Below are 18,019 nucleotides of genomic sequence, written 5' to 3' on the forward strand. Positions count from 1 at the left end.
TGGTAATTGAAAAGTATGTAGCATATACTGGTACTAATTAAAAGAAGTTATATACTTATACTAAGTTAAAACAAGTATATACTTCAACTAAGTTTAAAAACAGTATGTACTCTTACTGACTTACTAAAATAAAATAGTATGCACTACTACTTAAAGACTACTACTCTCCCTGAAAAAAGGAAGAGCTATCGTACCTAAAAAAAAGTATTTGGTCTAGTATATACTGAATCCTACAAAGAAATTAAAGCGGTACGTGGTACCTACAACCAACCAGTACATGATCTAGTCCAGTATATACCGGATTAAAAAAAGTATATACTGCTCTCCTAATTTAAAAAGGTATATACTGTTACTAACATAAAAAAGTATATGCCATACTAAAAAAGATCAAGTATGTACATACTGGATATTAAAAAAATGCATACAGTCCAACAACAAAAAATGTAATACGGTGTACATACTAAATCATACACATAAACACACAGTATATACCGGATACTAAAAAAGAAAAGGCATTTTCAACGTTGGTTCTGGTACATATATATATACCGAATATTATGAAGCAAAAAAAAGGTGCACTGCAAACATAACTACTTTGCATGCAACAGGCGAACTAATTTTCAAATTATTAGTTGCATGCATGCATCCCCGATTGTTAATTACATCATTTATTTATTAATCATTTTTTTTCAATCCGGTAAATTGGATCCTATTGGATATATATATATATAAGGCACAACCAACAAGTCTTCTCATCTATATCTAATTTACTATTCATATCAAATGTCTAATATTTATCTTTGTCCAAAGGAGAAGATTACTACATGCATACTACTCCTAGCTCATCGTTTTCATGCAAACATTGAAGTGGCAGGTAAAACACAAAAAGCTATACTCATAGCTTAGCTAGGAGGAGCTAGGTTGATCTTATCATGAAACCAAGGTGGTTCCCATGTTTGCAAATAGGTTAGCATTTAGATATATGTTGTCCTTTGTTGTGCAAAAGGGGTCAGCAGCAGGTCATGGCTGATGTACACTGCATGGTTTTCTTTTTTAGTTTTGGACCGGTGGGCCCACTGGCCAGGCTGACATGGGTAGCAGCCAGGGCACCATTTCTGGAGAAGAACAAGCACAAGAGTCTGGTTGCATGGATGCAAAGCTCCAAGCTCTATATATGCATGGCCATGCACAGCCTGATGCTGATGCAGAGACACAACACACACAGAGAAAGAAAGAGAGAGAGAGAGAGAGAGACCATGCAGAGGCCGGCATGGCAGAGGCTTGCATGCATTGGCACTGTACCTCCAGCTTCTTTAAACCGCAGATAGCCTGTCTCTCTGCACTGCATGGTCCCTATGGATGGCATTGGCTGCTGCCAAGGCAACAGAGATAACTCTAGAGGATCAACCTATAGCTCCTCTGAATCCCCATATGCATCGCATATGTAGGATTTATGCATTTAAATAACATGAGCTGATCTCTGGTTTGGACTTGGGCATGCATATGCTCTCTCTCCTACCTCTAGTCATCTCTCTCTCCCCCCCCCCAATTTTGCCTTTCTCTCTCTCTCTCTCTCTCTCTCTTGTCTCTTTTACTTTGCTTTTCTTTTTTTTTTCCTTGTGTGAAACTTGTGTTTTCCCTCAGTAATTTCTATCTATGATGGGTTAGATTTTTATTTTTTTGTTGTAAATTGATATACAGTAGATGCTAGTACATATAGTACATCAAAAGAATTCAGACAATGCATGACATGTAGTTTGGCAAAGTTATGCATAGTAAATATACTTTATGGCAATTCAAAGCATACCGTTCTGTGTGAGAAAACTAAATACTTTTTGAGCTGAAATTGTGACTTTGGCATGCAGCGATGAAAATTCCTAATGGAAGTAGAAATAGCTAGGCAAATAGAACCTTATAGATTCCTTGTAATACCATTATATTGTGATATAATAAAACTTTTATGTTTACAAATCTACTACCTCTGTTGGTTGTATAAGGTGCTTTTTTAATTTTTACTAGTCCTTAGTTAATGTTAAACTCTGATAATTGATTTCTCATAAATATATTACAATAGCTACACAAAAAACCAATAATGTGTGTGCAAGGACTTAATTTGAAATGTGAATATTTAAATATTTTTATATACTGAATGTACTTGTAGTTTGACAAATTAATTGTCAGTCAAAAATAAGAAGTTTGACTTTAGGATTTTCAAAACATAATCTTTAAAATCAACGACGACTGGCCTGGGTACCTCTAATGTTTCCAAATGCATGAGTATATGTACATATGGTCGACTTGAGCAATTAAATAGCTTTCTTTGGAACTAATTAAATAGCTGTATGTATACTTTCTCATAATTAAAACAGTTAATAGTTCTAGAAAACAATTAATAGAATATTCATCTGGAAGGATTACTTGGCATTCAATTCATTCGCCCATGCATGTTGGTAGGAGTAATTCACAACATTATCATGGCCTCAGGGTAGTCCCAACCCTCCACCTAGGATGGTTTCTATGGCATTAACTACATTGTCATGTAGGACTTTTAGTTTATGTGGCACTATATTAATTAAGAGAGAGAGAGAGTGAAGAGAGGAAGAAACTGGGTCTCATGTAAGTCCCAGCTTCAACACGAGAACCTACGCACTAGACACTATCAAGTTTTGCATTAGGAGAGAATAGTGTCTTCATAATAGATGAAGAATAAATATGATTGGTAGAGAAGAGAGATGATGTATTTATTAATGACCCACTTTAAGAAATCATGGGTTGTGGAGTGTAGTTTCTATTGTGATGTCTTATTGACATGGCACCATAGACATTGCTTATGGACATTATGGATTGGGACTGCCCTCATGGGAGATTTCAGGCTGGGCCCATGCATGCCAATCATTGCTTTGGAAGGGTACAATAATGCATGGCATTCCAATAAAGTATGCATGCATGACATGTATGGGGACAACTGGAGATATAATTGAGGAGACAATCCTATATATATAGAGTATTAGATTATGCTTAGTTATATGTGTTTTTTATTTTCCTTAGGCATCTCCTGGAGGTGATACTTTTGTCTATCTAGGCGTCTCCTGGAAGCTTCCGATGTTTGTGGATAGCCCCGGGCCCGAAAAAGTTTAGAGCAGGTACAATAGCAGGCTATAAGACAGCTATAAACATGTTTTAAAGAGATAAAAGAAAAGAGAGAAGAGTAGCGGGCTACAGACTTGTAGCTAGCTGCAGCACGGACTCCAAGACGTAATGTGTGTATGGCATGTGGGACCAGGTATTAATAGTATAGTAAGCAACTATTGTATGAATTGGCTATTACATTGGCTATAGATGATTTGGAGCTAGTAGTGGACTATACTATTAAACTATAGTATAGCAAGCTTGCTCTTATGAAGATTTTACTTTGCCTCCAAAAGGAGAAAAAAGGGATAACTTTTGAGTGGATACGGAGCTCAATGAAGACGTAGGATAGTTGGGATTGGAACCTTGGTAAAAAAAATCATTTATCTCCCTCTCTCTTCTACCGCTTTGTGTATTTTCTTCCCATATCTATGCTATTCTATTCTATTCTATTGAGAGTTTTCTTACCTAATTGTTAGACCTAGTCATGAAAGTTATGTGCATTGAGGCATCTCGTGGGTGTGCTCATGATAGAACACCCGGTATCTTAGACCGAAGGTTTTGACCCAAAGACTAGGGGTTTTGACCCAATCTGATCTGCTATGTGAAGTTATTTTAGGAATTTAAAGAAAATCATATTTACCCCCTCTAGGCGACATTAAGGTCCTTTCAGTCTGGATTTGTCAGCCCGGATTACTATTGTCAACAACCCTCTTGATTGATTAGAAATCATAGAAAAAAGTGTGAAATGGACCTATGAAACTTGCAGAACGAATTAGATACTATTACATGATTGTAGATATATTATACAATAATCTATTGTCAGAATTTCTATAACTATTCCACCTTTGTTGCTCATCTCTTGACTGATGAATACCATTAGATCAAGATTCAATGGCCTGTCTATTGTCTTGCACCTATAGATAGAGGAGGCAGGAAGAGAGAAGGGAGGGAGATAACGGACTTAGTGGCGCCAATATGGGGTTGGGAGAGAGTGGCGGTAGTTGTAGATGACCCGGGGACGAGAGAAGTGGGGAGAGAGAGGGAGAGGTTTAAGGTTATAGATACATCATGAATCTTGAAGCTAGCGATCATGGCCATTGGAGAAACGACTTCTGTTTTCCAAATTTTTACTTGACAAATAGGCAATAGAAAGCCCCTAACTATTTGGATCACATGAAAAAAAAACAGAGACATGAGTGCACCACTCGAGACATTTTTGCCTACCTATAATAAGTGGAGTTTTAATTCTTCACCAGTACATGAAAAAAATTGATTGTCAAAAAACTGTCTATCTTCTAGATACACTCTTACCTATGATATGACTTCATGTAGCAAATGTAATAAGATGATATGGAGGGGAAAAAGAGCTACCTCTCATTATATTCAATAGTCCATCCTTGAAAGAAGGTGTAAGAAGAAAGTAGTGGATTGAAAGTAGTCCAACCGGGACTAAAGTCCCGGTTATTTCACCCGGGGGTATCTTTAGTCCCGGATTTAGGGTCTCGGTAGGTCGGTTTACAACCTGGGACTAAATGGGGTTGTAAATCAGGACTAAAAAGCAAATCCCCAACAGTGCAAGTGTATCAGGGCTAGTTTACTATATACATTATGCACGTTAGCTTTAAACCGATTAGAAGATGATACGGATAAAATTAGATATAGATAGCAGTCACCTCTCTTATCGAACTTGCTCTCATGTACATGTGCACAGATATCATGCCGATCGATCGTCCAGCCTGAAACGCTGCAAGATGAGTGCATGCATGCATGTGCCTGCCTGCACTTAATTAACTTTGTACTGATCAGTTTAGCGATAGGTAGCCTCGACATTAACGTATATGTGCCTAGCTAGCTTTTGCATGCATTGCTGATCGATCGATCGATGGATTGACGCTGCTAATTTTTGAAAGCTGGGTGATGATCATGATGATATATGGAGTAGCAAACAATATTATATAGTTCATGCTTGAAAAAGTGGCGAGGTGTGCTCGTAGAAAAGGCCGACAAGGTTCATCATTCTGATGAAAGTTCACGGCAGCCATTGTCGTCGTCGCTGCTGCTGCTGCAAATTAAATGGAGAGACTTTAGTACGTTTGTGATTTCAGAGCCATGTAAAGGCAGCTTGTAACTGTGTGCTTTTCATGCTTTGCCTCGGTAATGTAAACATACACTGCATATATATGCCTCTCATTTCAATCTTTTTTCGCGCGGCCGGCCTATCCATGGGGAGCAGCCGTGACGACATGTATTAATTAATTTCATATTAACGTGCCTTAATTCGAAAACTTAATCTATTTCTATAATTCAATATATAGATAATATATTGGGCATATTGAGCATATTGTAGCATGCCGCATATATATTATCTATATATTTAATTATAGAAATAAATTAAGTTTTCGTAGGCACGTTAATATGAAGAACTGATAGTGGCATGGCCATTGTGTACATGTATGTGTATATATGCACACAACTACTACTCATGCATTCTAAAAAAAAAAAAGGTGTGTTTAGTTCTTTGGGTGTAAAGTTTTTGAAATATATGGACATATATTTGAAGTATTAAACGCAGACTAATAACAAAACAAATTACAGATTTCGCCTGTAAACTGCGAGACGAATTTATTAAGCCTAATTAATCCGTCATTAGCAAATGTTTACTGTAGCATCACGTTGTCAAATCATAGCGTGATTCAAAAGATTCGTCTCGCAATTAACATGTAAACTGTGCAATTGGTTTTTTTTCCATATTAATACCCCATACATGTGTGTTTAAACATTTGATGTGACGTTTTTGACCAAAATTTTTTGGTATCTAAACAACACCAAATATCTTTGGAGAAACATGCGTACACTTGCAAATTAAGGCTGCGTCGTGCAGTATACCATGTGCAAGTTCTCATCAGTCATCAGCATGCATGCAGGCACGGCACAAATATCATATCATCAGTGCAAGTACATGTACAACAATTTATTAACAGAGACCTAGCTATATACTACTAGTAGCTAGCTAGCTGTACGTAGCATAACATGCAATGCAAGGTAAAACAGTAAATTAACTCACAGAAGAAATAACACCAACACCCTCCGTCAAAAACAAAATCTGAAGATATAAATCTGGAATAAATAAATAAAATTTTGAGATAAATGTGGACATATATACTCCCTCCATCCTAAAAAAAGACAAACCCTGAATTTTCGTGTCCAACGTTTGACTGTTATGAATTTTTTTATAATTAGTATTTTCATTGTTGTTAGATGATAAAACATGATTAATACTTTATGCGTGACTTATCTTTTTAATTTTTTTTTCATAATTTTTTCAAATAAGACGGATGGTCAAACGTTGGGCACGGAAATACAGGGTTTATCTTTTTTTGAGACGGAGGGAATATACCCTTATCATATCGATATTCATCCCAAAATAAAATAACTGAGCGAGTAAGAGCAAGTTTAATAGTATAGCCCACTATTATCTCCAATTTATCTATAGCCAATCTAATAGCTAATTCATACAGTAGTGCTTACTATACTATTAATATACGTTCCCACCTGTCATACACACATTACGTCTTGGAGTCCGTGCTGCAGCTGGCTACAGATTTGTAGCCCACTGCTCTTCTCTCTCATCGTTTATCTCATTAAAATATATTTATAGCTAACTAATAGTCTGCTATTGTACATGCTCTAACTAGCTACTTCATCCGTCCCAAAATATAGCTACCTAATATAGGATAGGACATTACCTAGTAATATGAATCTGGACAAGAGGCTGTCCAGATTTATAGTACTGGGTAATATCCTATTCTGTACTAGGTAGCTACATTTTAAGACGAAGGAAGTAACCGTTCGCAATATGCAAGGTGTGCATACTGCAAACAAAAGATGCAGCACTGATCATAAGTTGCCAGAAGTCAGAAGAGCTGAGCATGCATGATGGATGGATCGATTCGACCGATCATCGGCGTACGTCACCAAGGCTGTGTTTTTTATGTTGGGAATCCTTCCTCCTCGATACGTGAAACGTGAAACGGAGTCACGGATTAACGTATAATTAATTAAATATTAATTTTAAATAACTTAAAAATAGATTATAATGATTTCTAAAGCAATTTTTTTATAAAAAAAACGGTTTGGGTAATGTACGTATGCGTGAAAAAGAAAGGAGGAGATATTAGGAAAGTGTAGTGTAGAACACAACCTAGCTAACCTTTCAAACAGCACACACATTGATATATATATATATATATATATATATATATATATATATATATATATATATGCGCATAAACCCATGCATCTTTCTTTTTCGATTAGTTAAAGCAGACTTTAGGCTTGGTTTGGAAAGAAGAAATTCAAGAGGAATTGAATTAAGGGTCGTCACTTTGATTAATTGGTCCAAATGAATGGTAGATTATCTAATTTAATTTGTGATGATATTTTTGAGGTACAAATTAAAACGAATAAAATTAACTATTACAAAGTTAAACAAGTATTTTTTAAAAGTACCCTAAGCAATTTATGTATAAAAAGTTAGCTAAGAGTCATACGAATATAAGTAAGTGAGCCTATACGATAATAATTAATTTGTAAGAGAAAAAATAACTAAGAGAAATCTTGCAAAACTCCTATAAAATTCTTGGGTTCGTCCAAAATTAATGCCCTTAATTCATGTAATGAAATATGTAGACATCTAAAGATATTAATTCGATCGCGTATATGGTCGCGAGCAATATTGTCTCGCAGTAGCTAGTAGCTAATACATACATATGTTAATTTCTTTAGGATTTTCAAGCGCTGTAAAAACAGTGGACCTATCGCTATAGAATTGTACTTCCTTCATCCTAAAATATAGCTACCTAGTAAAAGATGAGATATTACTTAGTGCTTGTAGTACTAAGTAATATCCTATACTGTATTAGGTAGCTACATTTTAGAACGGAGGAAGTACTTCTTAGAGATGGACGGGCCATATACATAGGCAGGTACGGTGGGCCACCACATGCATTTGCTTTAGAAGGATCCATCTCCATCGCCGGCCTCTTCCCTACCCTTTGTGGGCCCACCCCAACATCAATTGGCTTTGGGGCCCACTGGCCCACGCCACATCATGCCACCCCTACACACAACACGCACTGTTTCACGTCCCCTTTTCTACTATCTTTTTCTTTGTTCTTAAAATTAATCTATCTCTATAGCTAATCTCTCCTTAATTTCACACATTATATATTAATTACAGATTGGATGGACATACCCCATTTACTTGCAAAACTCTCTGCTTTTTTTAGAGAGAGAAAGACTGGAATGTTCAGAGGGAGAGAGAGTGGTGGTCAGAGAGAGAGAGAGAGGAGATGGATGGATGCATATGTGTGTTTTGATGTTTTCAGATGTTGGTTTGGTGCAGGGAGAACATGGGGCTCAGATCATGCAGGGCGAGGCCATGCATCTTTGTCTAATGTGCAGAAGCCTACCTACTTTTCTGCTCTATCCATTTTATAATATAGCAACCTATATCTATATTTCTATATTTCTGAACTATGGGAGTATCTATGTTAGTATCCTAGCATACAAAGAGCCAATCTTGTGATCATAACTAATTCTACTTCCTCATCCCACAAATTTAGGATTAAAATTTGACCAATGATTTCCCGCGGAATATTTCATTGATATAGCTATAAGCCAATATATTCTATGTGCAGAAAAAGTATAATAAACTATGATTCTTTATGGTATATATACTTCTAAATAAAGTGAGTGTACTTGTATTTTGACTAGCTATTTGTTGGTCAGAATTCACAATCAAAACAGGTATTATTAATGGAGGAAGTGCTATTACAAAGGAAGAAAATTCAATATCTATACAAACGCGCCAAATTATTTAAAATATATATTATACTTTCTCTATAACTATTATTTATTTCTAAAATATAGTATTGCATTTCATATGCATTAATTTGTAGCCTATCATAATATGGCTCCACCACAATGGATAATGTAGATACTAACATGGTAATTAATGATGGAGAGCGAGATCGGCATTTTCTTTTAGCCTGGTTAAAAGGAGCCACCGATTAAATTGGAGGTAACAACTAGTCCTCTTAGTAAATTCGCTCTTATATTTGTTGACGGAGAGAGTACAATATCCTCTCCTAAAGAAAAAAAATCTTCGTTCTTAGTGTCATGTGCGCGTCTTCTTTATAATGGAGAAAAAAAAACTAAAACCCAGGAAAAAGGAAGATACAAAAAAGCCAGATAATTAGGGCCCCTTTAAATCACAGGAATGGAAAAATGGAGGAATAGGAAAAACATAGAATTCTGATAGGAATATAAGTGTAAAACAGAGGATTGCAAAACACAGGAAAAACGTAGGAATGATCGTTTGATTGGACCACAGGAAAAACACAGGAATTTGAGGAGAGATAAGGACTCAAAGGATTTAGGGTACATTCCTTTGATTCAAAGGACTTTGTAGGAAAAATTTCTATAGAAATAAAATCCTCTAAAATTCATATGAATTTCTTTTGAATCAAAGGGCCTTAAATGGACAGGGAGACAGAAGAGAGCGCGTGAATCGACTCAGCGACCGTTCCTGTAAACATATCATCAGTTTTGTCCCACTGAAATCTGCAGGCACTGTCAAAGGGAAAATTTCATATCGTTTTTTTTTTCCGTAGCAAACTTATCTTGTTCCACGTTTAGAATGTCGATGCAGGGGAGACAGGACTGCCGTGCAACTGATGGTACAGAAGATGGCTGATTTGAAACAGAAACAATTAGTAAAATTATCCAAAATTCTTATCAAACCACACAATTTAGCCAGAAATGCTAATGTTGCTAGAATTACTGACTGATTGCTGCATACGAGATTAGTTGTATTTCACACGTGCATGGAGGGTTGCAGCAGATAAGAGATCGGCAAGCTTAATTGATAACCTAAATGGCAAAATTAATCAGCAAAATTAACCAGTAGTAACCCAAAAGGCCAGGTGCCAACGGCAGACAGAGACAAGCCAGTAGTACACTGAAATTTGCATTGCTTGCTTAAGAGTACATGCCACTTGCTTCGACAATTAGCAGCATCTTACATGTTCCAAGTCAAGTCCCAGGTTTAGCACGAATAGAGTTCCAAGTCCTCGTTACAAATCTAAGAGCAGACATACGAAATATCTTATGTTTCAAGTAGCTCTCAGTACAAGCATAACTACATGGTATAACAGCATAAACTAAACTAATAAACTATCACCATCGCACGTTACAACAACGATTGTAAACTCACCCAGCCAACAATTTTTACAAGCATCACAAGATGCACTTCGATGGATACAAACCTGAAAAAAATTAATGAACATTCAACAATTGAAAAAAGCTTTTTACAGTTTAGGAGGACAGTATCATGTTGGGTACACGCTCTGAAGAATTGATTTGTGGGTGGATGATTGCAGCTAAACACTTCCACATGTTAAATCCCAACAGTAGAATCATCCGATTGACACAGTTGCGATGACATCCTCATATGAAGCTGTTCATACAGAGAACCACAAGGACATGGGAATGATTAGCTTGAAATATTTAGGAGTGTCAATTCACATGCTATTGCAGAATTAAGTTATATTGTTTGTCTAGGCACGCAAATGATACAGGAGACAATCTACATGAATGTAAATAATATGCAACTGCCATGAATACTAAAGAAAAAACAGAAAGGAAATTTCAAATAACTCCTTTAGGAAATGGAAAAGGAAATTTCAAATTAACCTTTAGAAAATGGAAAAGGGGTACACGAACCACTGATGCAGAAAATAAACCCCTACCGGATGCTCTATCTGATGATGGTAAAGGCCAATGTTCTGCTTAAGTAGTACAGTAATATGTTCCTACTCCTAGCATAACCAACCTCAACAAATAATATAAACAGAAAAATAAAATGCCTGGGTATGCACACTATTTTTGCCAATACCTTCAGATCGCTCACACTTCCTCAGGACCATCTGGATCCTGAAAATAACATATAAGGTTAAGTTACTTTGCCAGAAGCAAATGATAAGGTTCGGTTATTTAAGTCAGGCTTCATAAACAGCAAGTTCAGGTAAACAGTCAGGAAACATCAAGTAAACTAGGCCCAAGCTCAGATAGTGAGCATTATTTACTTCTACACTGTAAGCTACAAACCAAGGAATGATGGTGCGATAGATGCATCAAAGTTATTCCAAGAGCAATGGAGGATGAGGTTCAATCAATTGTTATCATATTTCAAGATTCCAGTGAATTTTAGAGGAGGGTAAATTGTCTAATTGCTAAGGATTCCTGCATAACATATTGCTGCTAACAGAGGTATATACTAGTTCAGTTACAACTCCTTTTACAGTGAGAATGAGTGCAGGTGCTCATAGGTTCACAAAAACATTTCCTAAGCTCTTGGTCCTCAACTAGAATCGTAAACAAGCACATTAAATCCTAAATATTATGCAAGTTAAACCTTCAATAAAAGAACATCTTAGACATAATCCTGCTAAGAGCCCAGATCAGGAGGTTATACGCAGCCCAATCAGTAAAAACAAAAAAGTTTGCGGTTGACACACTCAATGGGGAGCACAAGCGATGTTGCTGACAAGAAGAAAAGACAGGTCCATCCGAACATGTGCTATAATGATGTGGAAAGCTACATTCGGCCAAAAGTTTGTATAGAATGTTGTTCTCCATTACACTTAATGCTACCACCAGGATACAGAAGTACTATTATCCTTTTTTTACATAAAAAAAATCAAAGACGGCAATGCTAAACACTATTTTTTATATAAAGTAGAGGAAAGACCTACTGAAATAATAAATATATTTATGATAAAATTGGATTATACAAAAGGTCTGCATGACGTAGAGGATAAAGTGGACAACATCATGGAAACTTCAGGCTATGGTTGCTAGAAATATAGAGAACTAGATGATACCCCGCATGTTGCCACGGTAGATCCAAATGTTAAATAAGAAAAATAGGACATATTTATAACTTGGTTAATGCTAAGAACATCATACCGGTAAGAAGTCCCAATCTTCCTCTGTCAAATCAAATTCTTCAATAGTTGCATCGGTAAACAACAACTACAACAATACAAAACATATAAAATTGTTTTTCCCGAAATTACACACCCTACACTATGCAAGCCATATGTTGACAAACTCACTGTATGTATTCCATTGCGCTCATTGAAGTCATATATACTTGCTGCGAGATACCTGAACAATGAGATAAATAATCAAGTGGTTATAATGGATCTAATCTCAAAAAGTTAAAAAAGAAAGAAAGAAAGAAAGGGAAATCAACTTCCTCAATCAGATGTACTAAAACATCTTGGAAGTTAAAATAAACTGTGCATCTACTCTCAATGGTTTTGTTAGATGAAGTCAAAACTAGTGATATACATAACCACTTGGAGCCAAAATGTTACTCATAGGCAGCCATGAAAAACTAACCCCATTTCCAACCTTAACACCGAGTTTATCAATCCAGTAGAGAGCAGGTGTTGAATTGGACAACTTATCACATTTTCCCAAATAGTATATGATAACTAGATAGGTAGATTCTCAGATTATAGGAAAAATACATCATCCGATGGTTAGAAGAATCTACAGTTACCAAAGCTTACATGCTGTGACGTCGATGCCACAAACGGACAATCTCCCCAATACAATTCTCCAAATATGTCTTTCTTTTCTTCCGGACATGCTGATCTTGTGACAGATTTCCATTATGAAGTACAATTGAGTTAACAGGCTTTGTGATGCCAAGCATTTTTCGACAGTTTGAAGATCCACAGTGACAATCTTGATCAGCTCCAAATTGGACAAACCTGTAGGTAAAGCCGAAAATTAAATACCAGGAGTAGTTCCATATACAGAAAATGATGAATCATTATGCCCGAGTGAAATGAAAAGAAGTCAAGGATAGAACTAGAACAAAAATACTTGTAATCATAGGTCAGCTCCTCCCCCGTTTTTATGTCACGAAGAGCAAAAATTCCAACTCTTGTCTCTCCCTCAACAGTCCTGAAACAATATAAATACTAGTCGTATATCAGGGTAATGTTAGAAGAACGGCATATATGAATGAGCTGACAAGAGTATAACTTACCATTTCTGCATCTCTGTGTTTGGCTCACAGCTATGATTTATGAAGCGCGACATGTTTCCTTTGTTGGTCGCGTCGATCACCATATTACTACTGACCTCACAAAGATAGAAATTAGTGTCACCCTGCCTCTTCATTTTCCATAGTCTCTGCTCACATGTTCTGTCATCAATAACTACAATATGTTTGCAAGATATGTGGATATTAGTTTTTAGCTCCAAGTTATTGTATATTGTAACAGTTTGAAAAAGATTTACTGGAGGATATGATAGTCCTCCAACCCACAATCTGGATTCTGGACTTTAGTTTGATTACCAATATGTTCAATGTGAGAACTCATATCAATAGATCGAATTATCGATCTATCTATACCTATACTAATCGGACACTCTGAGGAAAATCTCACGTTTAAGCACAGTAGTGGATAAAAATCTGGTCATTAATCTAGGTGGGACTAAACCATGACGACTTGAATTAAAAGAAGAGTCCAAGTGAAGTAAGTTACAACTTGCTTTTTAGTAATTTCTAAATCCATAACTAAATTAACAGGATACAAGGTTGAGATTCCAAGACAGATACAATATTTATGAATTCTGAGTTTTGGAATTACTAAATATAAAAAAACTCAAATTGCAACTCCAAGACAAGTACAACTTCTATATTAATTCCAAACTTAGAATTTGTTTCATCAAGAACAAATAAGATTAGAACTACGTACAAACAACAAATTTATACTCCCTGTCCCAAAACATAGCCTTGAACTACAAAGGTAGCTATATTTTGGGACAGAATACGACTTACCAAAATTGAATTTTGAGACTTAAACCAGTTACAGCTTTGTATGTAAAGCTTTTATTCATTACTTTCGAATCTCAGTACTACAATTCATATCTTGCAAAACAAAAAATCAAGGACAAACAAAAATTAAGACTCCGTGACAAGTAAACCATTGTATATATTAATTCTAATTGTTTAATTATTAAAAATGAAAAAAAATAGAAAGTAAAAAAATAAGTATTACTGTGGATTCTGTATACTCCCTCCATCCCATAATATAAGGGATTTTGGATGGCTGTAACACATCCTAGTACAATGAATCTGGACAGACCGTCTGTCCAGATTCATTGTACTATGATGTGTCACATCCACCCAATATCCCTTATATTATGGTAAGGAGGGAGTATACTTTTGTATAGAAGTAATAATAAAGTTGAATTGTTTTGATCCTTACGTACTTACAAATAAAGTTTACGTATGTGCACAGGATGTAGAAAACCATACCTTCTCCAACATATTCGATTACAAATTCTCCTTTTTTAATATCTTCCTCAGCTACCACCCCATTGCCACATTTCTCTGTCTAGAAGAAACTGTTAGTCATTTAGGGTATAGATAAAAAAGGATAAATCTGCACTAAATACTAAATACAGTATAGAAACATGGGAAAGTAGATTTGGAATGTCAATCATGAGATCACAAAGATATAAAGGAATTTGGATGGCTATGGTACAGGATATGCTGACGATAGAATATGCCTCTATATGAAGGCGATGTTGGAAGGTATACTACAAATTAGTTAATCGCGTATTGTACATAGACATAAGGCCAAACATACAGAAAATATAAAGGGATATGGATATAATGTTTCTAAAATGTCTGATTATTAAGCAAGTAAAAAGGCACTGTATTATGAGTTGTAAATGATAGAACGAGGATTTGAAAATTGTGAAACAAACAGGCCAGACAAATAAGGAGCATGGGCAGCAGAATGAAGAGAATTCCTGACCACACTGACCTAGCACTATTGGGTAAGAAATAACCCATCCCTGTCCTGGTCAAATCCAAAGAAGCATAACAGTGGATATTCACAGGACACCAAGGAATCATGCTATACTAGGAAGTAGGAATGTATTATGAAACTAGGAGAGCAGACAACCAGATTACATGGATGTTAAAATCATGAAAATCACCATTAAAATCAGGTTGGATTCTGCCTAGGGGGGGGGGGGGGGCGTTTTACCTGGTTACCGTACTTGAGGGGTATATAATAGACATTACTTAAGAAGGAATGCCCAAACAAGGAGGTTTATTCCCAATCGTATCGATATTATACCGAAAGTTCTGAAAGAAATTAATAATCTATTTTTTCTTCAAGCTACAGAGAAATGTACCTTAACTTTGCAGGAAAGATTTGTCAGAATACCATAATCTGATTGAGATCTATCCTACCATAACTGGATTCATAGTTTAAGTTTTTCTTCTCATTTATTTCATATGGCTAACATTTCCTTTATCATTCACAGCGTCCTATACTCGTATACTACTTTATAGTTTCCACGAGAAAAGCTGACATTTTTAACAAGTGTCCTATACTCCTATATTACTTTACAGTTTACACTTTACACAAGAAAAGCTGACATTTTTAACAAGGAACACATAGTTGAAAGACTATATTTCTATAACATTTATTGCATCAACTTTATTAGCATCAGCTACAGCAATGGCATATTTATCCACAGTCGGCTTAAATGGTAATCTGCCAACTCAACAATGGTAGAAAATTGATTCAATCATACCTTAATTAATTTGGTTTTCCTCAAAGTCCTATGCTGGAACGGTTTGTTAGCACATTTATTCTCACATTTACAGGTCGACGAACAACAAGAGAACAACATCCTGCATCACAAAAATACAGTATTTTAGAATGCCTCAACACTCAATACCAATAAAGTTTACAGGTTATTCTAATAAGAAATTTACCATTTTATTAATGAGGTTAGGTTCAAGACAAAAAAAAAAAAAAGAGCAGACTCAAACACTCTAGGTTGTATCAGTTAGGAATATAAAGTCTTTTGCATATATGGGTTATCCCTTTACATGCTATAGGTTAGAGTCCTAACGCTATATGCACTCTATATATTGCCTCCTTGAGGCTATTATTCAATACGAGCTATATTCATAATAGTATCATGGCTATATGATGGATGCAAGTTGGAGCAGAGAGGGGGGAGAGAGAGATTACCCGCATTGGCAATCTTTGTCACAAGTTGCGGATGATCCAGAAGGGGTACAGGAACAAAAAATGCCATCATCCTCAACGCGTTTCCGAGTCATATAAGCATCTTACGTAGAATTAAGGACAACCGTAATGCTAAATAAAATTTTAGACAAACAGAAAATTTTACAGCAGTAAAAGGCAAGTCCTCTGTTTACATTGTGAAGTTAAGATGTTCCAGCCATGCAATTGTAAACGAGTAATTGGATGGCTATGTTATAAAAAATGAGATTCAACAGATTGGAATATTGAAGATACCATCTTAAGCAATTTTGAAATACAACCCCATGTGAAAACACGTTGTTGAAGCCGTTGTTAAATGCATCCCCGTGACAAGACACATTATTGAAAAAACAAACCACTGACTTTCCTATGCTATATTATACTTTGTAGTACATTAGGATTTAGTAAATTTTCGGATATACAACCAATCTAGAATGCTACAGCAGAGACTGATAAATATACACTCAAGTTTGTAGAACGATTGCTCCAAGGAATGAAATTTTAACCAGAGACATTGCAAGTATAAATGAGGAGGACGCAAATCATTGCTGCTCCGAGAAAGGAAACAGATTAAATGCAATGGTGGGTAAGGATACTCCGCTTAATTGGCACATAGTAATTTGATTTCCATTCTTTCAATACAGGCGGCAGATCAAAGTCCACAGGAGCTTTTATCGCCTTGATCAATTGATCAAACACATTTTCATGTTTTTTCTGCAGCATAGAGACATGAAGATAAATAAGCATATAGAATTATGAGTTAACCAACAAAAAATGAGGTAACAAACATATAAAACAAAGATCGAGATAGTAACAGAATCAGTCTACTCAGATATGGTGTAGCCTCTTTTCTGTCATGCACGCGTATGCAACAACGGAGAAATAAAAGCAACGAAGTAATGGGTGTAGAGTATTGGCCGTGCCATGTTATAATCCCATCGAATATAAGATATGTTTGGTCAATAAGAGTCCAGTCATGTGTTCACTCATCTCAACGGATTAATCCAACAGTCCTGGTCAACACTAGCAGTCCCAACAAAGCTTCACTCACTTAGGCCATCGTATTCCAATTCAAAATACTCGCCCCGTTTCCTGCAGGTTAGAGACCTAACACCACATCGCTCCTGTAATTTCCACTGTAGCATCCCAAGTCTGATCAACAACTTTTCCCCGCAAAAAAAAAAAAGAAAAAAAATCTAATGAACAAAATACTCCTTCCAAGGTAGCACAAGAACGCATCTGAGACCCTGAACCCCTAATCCATATACTCCATAACTCCCCTTGCTGCTTCTCTCGAAGGGGAGACAAACCTCTGCAAGGCACAACAAAAACGGTAGAGATGCGGTTCCCTAGCGAAGATTCGACCAAAAAATTTTAAAAAAAAAATTGCAGGAAATTTCGGGTTTAGGGTTTACGCGGAAAGGGGAAGAGGTGCAAGCGTGGGAGGAAGTGTACCCTGATTTTCGCCGGCCGAGGCATGGGGGGCAGGCAGAGGTCGCGGCGGTGGCGGGGATCGGCGACGAGCTCAAGGCCGTAGGCGAGGCTGCAATGGCGGAGGGGAGGGAGTCGGCGGAGGAAGGAGGCGAGGTGAGGTCGGAGCAGAAGAAGAGGATTTGGGGGATGTCCGTACCTACCTATCATGGGAAGGAGGAGAACAAGGCCCAGTCCGCCCCGGCCCAGACGAATCCCAAATATTAGGACAGGAG

General features: G+C 36.5%; 1 protein-coding gene across 1 annotated transcript; it reads right to left on the reverse strand.

The window, feature by feature from the left end:
- Positions 1–10,134: 10,134 nt before the first annotated feature.
- Positions 10,135–17,954, reverse strand: LOC127785249 (histone-lysine N-methyltransferase ASHH3-like). Its single transcript, XM_052312683.1, has 12 exons — positions 17,769–17,954; positions 16,910–17,027; positions 16,278–16,377; positions 15,832–15,931; positions 14,537–14,615; positions 13,259–13,430; positions 13,093–13,173; positions 12,774–12,977; positions 12,312–12,363; positions 12,163–12,228; positions 11,090–11,127; positions 10,135–10,651 (listed from the first exon to the last, which is right to left on the reverse strand). The coding sequence occupies exons 1-11, from the start codon at positions 17,952–17,954 to the stop codon at positions 11,101–11,103; spliced, it is 1,185 nt and encodes a 394-aa protein (XP_052168643.1). The 3' UTR covers positions 10,135–10,651; positions 11,090–11,100.
- Positions 17,955–18,019: the final 65 nt, after the last annotated feature.

The sequence above is a fragment of the Oryza glaberrima genome, chromosome 9 (assembly GCF_000147395.1).
Source record: "Oryza glaberrima chromosome 9, OglaRS2, whole genome shotgun sequence".
NCBI classification, from domain to species: Eukaryota; Viridiplantae; Streptophyta; class Magnoliopsida; order Poales; family Poaceae; genus Oryza; species Oryza glaberrima.